The 12,495-nt window shown below is 47.7% G+C and overlaps 1 protein-coding gene across 2 annotated transcripts in view; it reads left to right on the forward strand.

Annotated features, from left to right (window-relative positions):
- ASIC2 (acid sensing ion channel subunit 2) overlaps positions 1–12,495 on the forward strand; it is a 1,027,155-nt gene that overhangs the window by 943,775 nt on the left and 70,885 nt on the right. For both annotated transcript variants that reach the window (XM_059907612.1, XM_059907611.1), the window contains exon 2: positions 1,461–1,611. In XM_059907612.1, coding sequence (XP_059763595.1) covers positions 1,461–1,611 — 151 coding nt within the window. The remainder of the gene's footprint in view (positions 1–1,460; positions 1,612–12,495) is intronic.

The following is a 12,495-nucleotide window of genomic DNA, read 5'->3' on the forward strand; positions in this document are numbered from 1 at the left end:
TACTTAATAGCTGTGTGACCTTAGGCAAGTCGCTTAACCTCTCTGGGCTGTGGTTTCTTCCTCTGCATAATGGGAGGAACAATACCCACCCGTGTTTACTGTTGCATGTGATAGCTGCCAAGGTGAAGGAGCAAGGGGAACAGTGAGGAGGGATGTCATATAACTTGGTCCAGGAGCACGGGAAGGCTTCTTGCAGGAGGAGATGCATCAATCCAGTCTTGGAGAGCAGAGGCTGCCCAGGCAGAGAACTAGATGTTGTCCAGGCAGAAAGAGGAATGAGAGGAGTTACAGGTGGCAAAAGCAGCAACTAGAAAACCACGAGTACTACGTGAACCAGCAGGGCACATCCAGAGGTGCTGCAAGTTGTTTGATTTGGCTCCACCTACCCACTCACTCACTCATTCATTCATTCATTCATCCACTTGACATATATTTCTGGAGCACCCCCAGGTGCCAGGCCCTGTGGTAGATTCCTCGAAGTACATGCAGAGGTAATCCCTGAACCCATGGAGCTTCTCTTCTAGTGGATTCTCGTGGACTCAGATGGGGAGAGGAGGATGGGGCAGGCAGAGAGCATCATAGGAAACTGGGTGTGGAGGGAGGGCCTGGATCTTACTGTAAGGGGGATGGGCAGTCCTGGTGGATTTTAAGCACAGGCTTAATATAATAGGTTTGCATTTCTGAAAGAGTGAGCCACAGTGAACTCAGAGGATGGGCTGGAGAAAGTTGTCTGGAATCTGGGAGCCTAGCTAGGAAACTGCAGCAGCCCAGGCAAGAAATGATGGGGGTCCTAAGTTAAAGCAGTGCAGAAGAGAGAAGGCAAAATTCAAGTCGGATGTAGAGACAGTGTTGACGAGCCCCGCCGGCTAATTGGACGTGGGGGTGAGGAAGAGGAGGTGTGGGCAGCCACTCTGAGGGTCTGGCTTGAGCCCCTAGGCAGGTGGCAATGCTATTCCCCGGGACATTGTGTACAGGAGAGCCATCCAGTGGGGCACAGAGGCTGAGGAAGATTTGATCCCATGGGGACATGCTGAGTGTCGGGGATCCATGGGTCCCCCTGAGGTCATGCTTAGCAGGCAGTGGGATCAGTGTGTCTGGAACCCAAGAGAGAGCTTGGGGCTAGAGACGCAGATGAGAGGGTCAAGAGGATAAAGGTAATGCTGGACACTTGAAAAGCGCGTTACTGCACAGGGCGGGGGTGTGGTGTACAGAGGGAGAAAAGAGCAGATCCCACTGCAACAAAAGCCAAAGGGTGTCCAGATGTGTTCTTTGATGCCAGAATCCCACTTGGCAAAAGTCAGGCCATTAGCCAGGGGTGAAGGAATCATTGTTCCCAGGAGGGCTGCTTGTGACGGGCAGTGGGGACTCTAGCCTGCTGTTGGATTTCTGGGGTCTCCCCAGTCTCTGGAGGCCAGTCTGAAGTCACCCATGTGCTTCTCTCTCTCTCTTCTCTCCTTCAGGTGTTTACAAAATATGGGAAGTGTTACATGTTTAACTCAGGCGAGGATGGCAAACCTCTGCTCACAACAGTCAAGGGGGGGACAGGCAACGGGCTGGAGATCATGCTGGACATTCAGCAGGATGAGTACCTGCCCATCTGGGGAGAGACAGGTGAGCTGGGCCAGGGACTGGGGCAGTGGGTGATGGTGGAGGGGTGCGGACTCTGAAAGACGTTTGCCTCGTGTGGGCTGTCTTGGCCCACCTGGTGAAGGACTGCTTGTTCTCCATCAGGGGGTTAGTGACATGACAGCATGACAGTCAATGGTGAGGATGTCCCTGGTATGGACTGCAATGATGCCCTGGGTTACCTTGGATTTCACCAGGTGGGAGGGGGCAGATGATGGGACTGCTGGACAGGGAAGGCAGGGGGGATGAGAGGAGGCTTGGAGGAAGGTTGGAATTAACAAGTATGGATGGGGAGGTAGGTGGCTTGGTTTCAGGAGAAGAGGAAGGGATGAACCAGCCCCTTCCTCTTCCACCATCTGGAATATCCCAACCCAGCTACCAGGCCCAAGGGAAAGGAAAACAGATCCTCCCACTGAGGGAAGGCGGAGAGGCTGCTGGAGAACTGAAGGGCACAGCACAGGGGCCTGGCACCACGGCTGCCGTGTGTTCAGTCCCCAAAGCTTATTTCATGCATCCAATTATTCATTTATTTATTCAGCAAACTATTCATTAGCCACGTACGCTAGCTCAGGCTTTGCACAAAAATAAGGACATTAAATTGAAAAAGACCAAGCCCTTGATCACAGCCTAGAGGAGGAGACACAGAATCCAGTGGGACGTGAGGGTCCCCTGTGCTGCGGCAGGACGGCGGCCTTCTCCTGGGAGGAGGGAGGGTTCAGGGAAAACATGGGGTACTTGCATGGGGTCTTGAGATTATCCTGGATTATACAGGTGGGTCCTCATAAGAGGGGTGCAGGAAGGTCAGACAGAGAAGGCAACGTGATGACGGAAGCGGAGGTTGGAGTGATGCGGCAAGTAAGCCTAGGGATGCTGACCGCCTCTAGAATGTCAGCAGGTGGAGAGAATAAAAAGGTGCCCAAGCGTGGGACCCTGGATGCCAAAGAGACCCAAAGTGAGATTAACTTTGGGTTCAGGGCGAAACGGGGGGGAACGGGGAGGGGGTCTAGAGATGGGCCTGGAAGGGCCCACAAAGAGGGATGAAGGGAGAGAAGGTTCCAGCAGGACAGAGGCTTGGGCCCTCAGGTTGGAGCTGAGGAGGGGTTGGAGGCCAAGCAGGCTGGCCCTCACTTCTTGCGGTCCCCACCCCGTGATTCCTGCAGCCCATTCCCCCAGCCCCCATCCTGAGGTCTGGCCCTCACCAGGCCCAGGCCCACCCAGCTTCTGAGGGCAGCGAAGGCCTCCCCCCCCGGGACGACTAACCGCAAACCCCGAGCTCTCCCCACTCCACCGCACCGGCCCTCCCGGCACCTCTTGTCTGAGCATCCCATGGGGGAGGGGTGAGCAGGGCCACTCACCTCACATTGTGGTCACCCCTCCTGCTCCTGCAGCTGGACGGTAAAAGGGCGCCGCACGATTCCTTCCAGTACCATCTCTGGCAGCTCACCCCTGGCTCCAGGCCCTCCAAGCCCAGTCTCACCCTAGTTGAGCAGACACTTCGTTGATCCCATCCACTTTCCTGAATTCAGTATCCCTTGGTCCCTCTCCAGCAAATGTGGGAGATGGTCCCTCTGGGACCGTAATAGTCCTCCCTCCTGGCCTTCCCCTCACCGCAGCCCTGCGTGGTAGGAAGGGCTCCTCATCCCCATTTGCCAGGGAAGGAGGCTGAGGTTCGGTGACTTCACCCAGGCCACCCAGCCAGGCGTCCTGAATCCCTACCTCCAGGCTTCCTCTATGGTACCTTTCTTCAGGCCGATACATCACCATGCACGAGCATCTCTTGGAGACTCTGGTCACCTTAAAGCTGCTCATTTCCTGGGCTGGTGGGGGGGTGGTGAGCCTCACATGGGTGGGGGTGAGGTCCACACACCTGCTGAAGGATGAGAGGTGGGCTCTGGCAGGTGAGGGATGCTGGTCCACAAGGCCACCTAAGGAGGCACGGCCACATCCTGCTGTTTGCTCATTGCTCCCAAGGGCTGGGGGCACGGCCAAGCCTCTCACCGCCACAGTCCTCGGCGGGGAGGAGCCTTCCTGACCTGCCAAGCCCTGTGGCTCCACAGATGCCATCTTGCCTCCTTTACGTTTCCACTTCCTCTCAATCCCCAGGCAAAGGAGCCTGGGTCCTTAGAGGAGATATTTGGGTGATGATGGAGAAGAAAGAAATGGAAAGTTGGAAAGTTGGCTGTTGAGGGAGTGGCCACAGACAACTTGATGACAGAGGCAGAGCAGGAGGACAGGAAAGTGGCTTTACAGAGTCAGACCGAAGATCAAAGCCCCAGCCCTGCCTTTATCAGCCGATCAGATGAGAGCTGTCTGCAAACTGTAAACAGTGGAGGGTTGATAATGGCAACCAGTAGATGGGAGGATGGTCAAACCCATCTCAGAGGCAGAGACTGTTCCAAATATCTCATACCTACACAAGGGTCCTGGGGCACCTTATCGTCTGGATGTCTCATTCTCAAAGCAGAGCCTTTGGCACATTCTTGCTTCACCTCTCAGAAATTTAAGGAAGCAAGGAGGGAACCACGCCTCCAGGTGTAACTCTGACCTAGAGGATGGACCTTTGGTGCCAACGAGTGAATTAGGAAAAGGCACCCTCTTTGGGTGGACCCAACCCTATGGAGTCATGCGTAGCACGTAGAAAGTAACTATGAAATTTACCAGAAGTGTCCTTTCCTCCGGGCTGGCAGTGCCTCCTTGGTCAAACATCCTTGAGCAAGGCAGCCTAGAAATATGCCATTTTAAAGAAGGCAGGCTCAGTCACACATGGACCTTAACAGTATGCCCCCAACTCGGCCCTATGGACTGCTAGGAGTTTCAGATGTTACATGTTACAGGAATAGAAAGGATCTGGGGAACCCTGGTTAGGCAAAGTTAAACACATTAATTTGTGACAGGAATTCTTCAATGCACTACATTATAAATCTCCAAGATAGAAATATTGCATACACCATTTATTTCCCCGATGCTTTTGACCGTGGAAAACCTTCTTTTTCATGGAGGAACTCACAAGATAGAAAAAGGACAGAAAAGCTGTCCTCGACTACAGAAGTGCAGATTTCATGACCAACGTTTTTCTGAAGGAAATTAAATTGAAGGCAGGTGGGAGGTTGTTAAAAATGAAACTCTGTGTAGATGCCTCTGAGTAACTTCAAAGATAAAAGAAATAAGCAGTGGGTTATCTAGGCTGCAAATGAGAAAAACCAGATTCAGACAAGCCTGGGCATAAAAGGAATTGTATTGCCCGTGGAATCCAAGGCAAACTTCAACAACCCAGCAGCAGGAAGGCAAGGGTGCAGCATCAGAAACAACTGGAACCAAGGGCAGGAGCCTCCTCGATCTCTCACCCCTTCTCTCACCTCTCCTCTTTCTAAACTGCTTTATTCTCTCTCACTAGAGACAGGCTTTTTCCACACATATATCTTTTCACACATAGTTCCCGATAGATATATATTTTATACATCCTGCCACCAGCGAGAGACCATTCTGATTCTCTCACTGATATCCTATTAAAAAAGAACAACAACAAAACAAAAAAAACAGGGAAGGGACTCATTGGTCCAGCCAGTCAGGTGCCCACCCCTGGACCAATCAGTGAGCAGGAGTGTGTTCATGGAAGGACTTGGGAGCCCTGAGGGAGCTGGGCTCCCGAGACTGTCCCGAGAATGGCCCTGCTGGGGGAAGAAGGGGCGAGGGTGGGGATGGGTTACATCTGAGAGAACCAGAATTGGTGTGCAGAGAGCCCTCTAATGAGCTTGCATTCTAAATAGACAGGCTCAAATTTTATATCCTTCATTCATCCTGATGTAGAATACACTTTGTAATCAAGTAAACTCTGCCTTGATGTCCCCAAGTTCTAATATTGTGGGAAAATGAATTAGACATTATATTTTTGAGCAAAGGAATTATTTTGAGAGTCAATGCTCTAATAGAGGTCAGTGTCTTGCCCCATATTATCTCCCCAGCCTCATCCCCTTTACTCCGTCCCCTTGTTCACTTGGCAGTAACCACTCTGGCTTCCCTGTAACTCCTTGTACACTCCAGGAAAGCTTACCTTCAAGCATCTGCATTCTCCTTTCCTTCTGCCTAGAATTCCCTGCTCGGACCCACATGGCTTATTGCTTCACCTCCATCGAGTCTTTGCTCAGGCATCACCTACCCTGACTACCCGATTGAAAATTGTACCCCCGCCCCACTCCTCACCCCTCCTTATCTGTTCTGCTTGTCCTTTGTTCCATGTCATGTGTCACCTTCGAGTATACCATCCTCCTCTATTGAAACACATGCTCCAAGAGATCAGGGATCTTGGACTGTCTGGCTCCCTGACATATACCAGGGCAATAAATATTTGTTGACATATCTGTTGAGAGAGAGAAAAAATTGCTGTGTTTTGCACACTGATGGGGCCAGGCTGAGGGAGAAACTAATATTAATGAGTAGCTACTATGTACTGTGAACATTCTATCCCATGAATCCTCCAAGTGACCCACCTAACGAGGTGTTATCCTCACTGAAAAATAAAGAAACTGGGGCCCAGAGAAGCTGAGGAAGCTCCGCAAGAACACACACTTCACTCAGTGGTTGAACCAAGCTGAAAACCCACGTATGGACCCAGAAGCGATTCTCCTTCCGCTATATTCCTTTAATGTTCAAAATGTGATTGTAAAGGCACTGCCATGAAAATAGCTCAGAAAAAAAAAGTTCCAGTGACATCTTTGGAGACAGAATGGCATATAATGATAGGTCTGTTTCTGTTCTCCTTTTCTATTTTTTCCTTTTTTTTTTTTTTTTTCCATAGCAGAATCCTTGTTTTGAACAAAAGCTTTAGCACAGCTCCAATATATAAAGCAGATAAAGGTAGAGCTGCTCTGGTCCAGCTGGAGATGGGGCCCCCAGTTTGATTTCTCCATACTCACTGTGCCCGACCCTGAGACATTCCTGGAGGAACCCTAGGACTCCAAGGAACCCAGCTTGGAAACCACTGAATGGGCAACTGATGTTATTGGGAATGAAAAGCGCCCATTGGTCCTATGGTGTGTACATCCCAGAGACCAGCTCTACATCCCTCCCCCTTCTCCTGGCGTAGTGAAAGGAGTCCATGACGTGCCCGCTGAGCTCCAAAGCTTCAGGGAAATTGACAGTCTAGATTTCTGGTTGGACACAGTGGAATGAACATAAGTATGTATGGAGGCTCCCTCCCCAAACCTCCCCTAAATTGCAATCAAGGATTTTTTTTTAAGAGTATAAACCCACAAGGACGAAGAAGATGGGTGAGAAGACAATAGTAGATGTCAGCAAATTTTTGGAAAATGGAGAGCAGATGTTAACTGACTGGGCAGACAAGGCAACTAAGCCCAGGCTCTGCACAGGGAAACCAGTTAAAGTCACACGATTCTCACCATAGACGCCCCCCTCCACCCAGAAAGTATCAGGGATTGGAGGCATCAGATACTGTTGACGACAGGGTTGAGAGGTGCAGGTAAAACTAGGAGGATTAGTTAAAAGTCTGTAAAAGGAGCTGTTAAGTCCCCCCAGATATCCTCCCATGGCCCAAAGCAGCCAAATATCTCTCTGCACCCCAGCAAAAGATAAGATTGAAATAGACAGGCTCTGGGCTGGGGGAAACCAGGCAAAGCTGAGGGCATGGGTGAGGTGCTGTACAGAAAACAGGGAGATAAGGTGAAATTCTGCTTACTGAGTAGTGAGACCCCCAGCCAGACTAATCTGCCTCACCCACCCCCAACCAGAGATCTGGGGAATCCCTTCCTGGAGACACAGACAAGCTCAAGAGAAAAGATTCACAGAGAATGACAATCAGGAGTCCCCACACAAACCTAGTTAGATCACCCTAGGGTGAAGTCCCCTGGTAAGTCTTCCCACACACAAGGAAGACTGTCCAGGCTCTAAGTACCAGTTGGGCTTCCCTGGTGGCACAGTGGTTAAGAATCCGCCTGCAAATGCAGGGGACACAGGTTTGAGCCCTGGTCCAGGAAGATCCCACATGCGGTGGAGCAACTAAGCCCATGCGTCACAACTACCCAGACAGCGCACCTAGAGCCCATGCTCCACAACAAGAGACGCCACCGCAATGAGAAGCCCGTGCACCACAACAAAGAGTAACCCCCGCTCTCCACAGCTAGAGAAACTCCGCGCACAGCAACGAAGACCCAACACAGCCAAAAATAAATAAATAAATTTTTAAAAAATAGTAAGTACCTCTTAACTATGAATGGAGAGTCAACAAGCCAAGCATTTGAGGGGAGCCACTAACAGGAAAGGAACCAAACAAACAAAAAAGAAACTTTGAGGAAATAGAGATAATGGTTAATGGCAAAAAGCTCTAGAGCCCGTGTTCAAATCCGGCTATACAACTTACTAGCTATGTGACCTTGGACAAGTTACTTAACCTCTCTGAGCCTCAGTTCCATCACCTCTAAAATGAGAATAATATTATTATCTACTCCTTAAGGTTGTTAGGAAGATTGAAATGAGTTAATATTTGTGAAATACTTAGAAAAGTGCCTGAGTAATATTAAGCACTATGTATGTGTTTGATAAATAAAAAATAAGTATGGGAAGCAAAAGGAAACATCAAACTATTTTAATTAAAATTCTCAAGAGATAAGAGATAATATGAATAATGCATTCATAAACACCAGCTATTAAAATAGGATGCTATTAAAAAGTAACATTCAAAGAAAAAGTTTTTTTAAAAAAACCTCCTGGAAATTAAAAATATTATTGCAACCATTTTTTTAAACCCACAGAAGGACTGGAATTTAGGAAATCGCCTGAAAAGTAAAACAAAAAGGCAAACAGATGGAAGATGGGCGAGAAAAAAATATGAACATGAGAGGATAAATCCAGAAAGTCCAACATCCTACAACTAGGAGTTCTAGAATAACAAAAGTGAGAGAGTGGAGAAGAGAATGTTGCCAAAGAAATAAAATAAGAAAAATTCCCAACTGACCCACATGATTTTCCATATTAAAAGAATTCACTACGTCCTGTAATAAGTGGCAAAAGAACCAGACCAAGATGCATCCTTGTGAAATTCGGCCTCATAGAGATAAAGAGAAAGTTTTAAAAGGTTCTGGAGAGAAAAAAACAGTCACATACCTAGGATCTAGAATCAGAATAGACTTCTCCACAGGGGTAGTTGAAGCCAGAAGACAATGGCAGAATGCCTTCACATTTGGGGCAGGGACCAAGGGGAGGTGGGAATCTTTCTTGTCTAAGATAGAACTCTATATCCAGCAATCTACAAATGAAGTATGAGGGTAGAATTTGGTTTCAAATATATTCATATATATATATATATATATATATATATATATAATATATTCCTATATATACATATATATGATAGCATTTAAGTTCTACTCTCAGCAAATTTCAATTATATGCTACAGTATTATCAACTATAGTCACCGTGTTTTACATTAAATCCTCTCACCTTATTGATCTTTTTTTTTTTAACATCTTTACTGGAGTATAATTGCTTTACAATGGTGTGTTAGTTTCTACTGTATAACAAAGTGAATCAGCTATACATACACATGTGTCCCCATATCTCTTCCCTCTTGCGTCTCCCTCCCACCCGCCCAACCCCACCCCTCTAGGTGGTCACCGAGCTGATCTCCCTGTGCCATGCGACCTTATTGATCTTATAACTGAAAGTTTGTACACTTTTACTAACCTCCCCATTTCCCCCACTCCCAGTCCTGGCAACAGCTTTTCTGCTCTTTCTATGAGTTTGACCTTTTTTTTTTTTTTTTTCTCTCATTTCTGCTATAGGTACAAGCCAAACAAACCAAAAAACAAAAAGGAAAAAGATAGGAAAAACAAAATAGTTTCACAAGGAGGAGATCAAAAACGTTATACACAATAAGTCTGGGGTGTGGGCAATACTCACATAGTCATAATTATGTAAAAGCTGGATACTGACTTAACCAAAATATCATCTAAGCCTATATAGGAGGGTGAAAGGCAAGGGAATATGCTAGGATACTTCATACAAGAAACCTACACCCTTAGCTCCCATGGTAGAAATTCAGTAGGTAATATTTTAAAATTTTAAAAACCAAGAAATAACTTGTCAAGCAATTGATGTCCATGAAAATATGAAAGTCAGTACCAGAAGAAACAGCTCAAACCATTGAGAGTAGTAGCCTCCAAGGAGTGGGACTCGGGGGGTGGGGAGAGGTAGAGCAGTACTATTTGGCTTTTTAAATGATGTACATGTATTGCTTTGATAAAAATTAAAATTAAATTAAAAAATGATCACAAAATTTCCACGTAGCTGGAAGGTCTAAGCAGCTATCAGTGGTAGCACGGTTCCCAGCCCCCATCACAAATGGGACATAGCAAGAGGGATGCGGTTGGTTGCTATGGTTTCCCCAACACCTCTGCTTCCAGGAAAGACTCTTGTCCTAGTGCCTGGTACCAAGGACCTCCCCAGAGGGAGAAGTGCCGGCTCTGGACTGAATTCTGCGAGTCTGGAGCTCAGGAACATGCTGTGTGCGGCCAGCTGCGATTCTGAGCTCACTCTCAGAGTGGGCCTTCGTACTGGAGAGGTGGTCTCCACAGGTGCCAAGGAATCTGGAGAAATGATGCCATAAGTCAGAAGCACCGCTGGAAGCAGGCATCCATTAATTCGCCAGAAGAAGCCTGACTTCTGTCATTCTGAGAAGACCTGCTTAATGCTCATGCTAAATGCTGTGCAGAAAATATATGTGCTTCAGTTAAAACTCCCAGCCCGGTAGGCAGTGGTTTGAGGGCACCATCTAGGAGGTGGATGAAACAGACCCACCTCAGAGCTCACGTCTTCCTATCCAATAAATTGCCAAGAGCACCTACTATGTGCCAGGCACTCAAGGATACAGGTGTAAGGCCCAGTCCAGGTTTTCAAAGTGTTCACGATCTAGGAACCATCTCGAGGCCTCCTTTTATGTGCGAGATGGAAATTCATTGATCCAATAGTTCTCACGTTAAGTGCCTTAAGGAATGGCAGACATTTGCAGTCTGCTTGGGAGACATGTAAACAATTATATGTCATCAAGCGCTATGAAGGATAGAGGAAAGCTGGGGTGCAAAGGAGGGGATAATCAGTTCTGGAAGGGAGGAAAAATGTATCCCACGTTGGGGGGGGGGGGTGGCTCACAGAGGAGATGACCATTGGGCCTACTCTCAGGCCTGTTTGCCAGGTAGCTGGGCAGTGTATGGGAGTCAGAGGAGGGTGTGGGTCATAGGGAGGTGAGATGCCAGGCAGAGGGAGGGGAATCGGGAGCAGAGGCCAAGGACAGGCCCAGGTGTCCTGGGGTGGCTGGATCCAAGGGTGAGACCTCGGGCTGGAGAGGTAGGCAGAGGCCAGATAACCACAGGCCTGGTATGCTCTGTTCCAGCATAGATGTTCTCCTGTGAGTCCTGCCACCCAAAGTGTGGTCCTCCCATCAGCATCATTGGCATCCACTGGGAGCTCATCAGATATGCAAAACCTCAGACTCCACACCAAATCTGCCTGGCAACAGGATCCCCAGTGACTCACATTCAAGTATGAGAAGCTCTGATCTAGACCACTGTTTCCCACCCTTTGGAAATACGAGGATGCCTTTTTAACATCAAAATATTTCTCAGACATCACTCCCACATGAATGCTCTCATGCTTTTCACATTTATTTATTGAAAAAATATTCAATATCAGGAAGTTGCTATGAATTCAGTAATGCTTTGAATAAGTTTGAATTCTATAGACACATCGCAATCTATACACGGGATCTGTTCAGCAATCTGGTTATACCTAAGTTCTGCTGTCAGTGTGTGTCAACAATTTTTATCAATAGAATCTTAATCATCCACCAACTTCCCCTATAGTTTCGGAGACATGGCACTTTCTCCTGCACGTCGGTTGCCCACCCAGACTTATCAGCTCTCTTAGCAAGTAATTTATAATCTCTGAGCCTGAATGAACTAGGGAAACTCATTATTTAAAGGATCCTTGGAATAAATCTTTGTGTAATGAGCCTAGACCCAACTCCACACTCAGCGCCTTCACTAATGTATGTTTTGTAAACGTTTTGTTTCATAGAAGTGCGTTTAGTGTGACCACACTTCTTTGTTGCATAACCAAGACCTAACGTTAACTATCTTCTGTGCCAACATGGGCACATTACTCTCCAGTAGAGAAGGCACATCGCCTGCATACTGTCCTTTGATCCTCACACACTCTTGTGATGTAGACAGGGCACTGCTAATCATTTAACAGATGAACCCACTTAACAGATGTGGTAAAGCAAGTCTCCAAGATGCTGAGCGACTTGCCCACCATCTCATGTTTAAGTATTGGAACTAGGACTAGATTCCATAGCTTCTGATTTGGTCCTTGGTTCTTTCTACCAAGAGCTAGTGTTCCTTAAAAATGAAGAAAAAGAAAAGGAAAAAAAGTTGCTTTGGATAACACTCAGTTCAACAGAGGGTAACAGGTTATAGGGTCTTTAAAATGCTAGTGTGTTTGAGGCTCTGCCAGAGGGGGCTGGGATTTGCAGCCTTCACCCAACTTTTGTGGCCGCTTGATAACATCTCCTGGGTCATGAGCCGTTGGTGAGAACACTTTGCTACCTCAGGCTGTCACCCTGAACAGATGTAATTGCAGCCCATCCAGCAGGGGACACAGCGTTGATCTTTCTTCCTCTAGAAGCCCAGCTCACCTCAAAATGTCACCCAGGAGCAATCAAGCGTGAGGGTTGCCATCTCCGTGCTGGGTTCGGATTTTCTCACCTAGGATGCTGCTTAAATGGGCCTGTCTGTGAGGAGCAGGGCAGAGAGGGAGGACAAGAGATGCCTCATCCATTTTTAGCTAGGCAGCAATTTGTG

This window comes from Balaenoptera ricei, chromosome 20 (assembly GCF_028023285.1).
Source record: "Balaenoptera ricei isolate mBalRic1 chromosome 20, mBalRic1.hap2, whole genome shotgun sequence".
Lineage (NCBI taxonomy): Eukaryota > Metazoa > Chordata > Mammalia > Artiodactyla > Balaenopteridae > Balaenoptera > Balaenoptera ricei.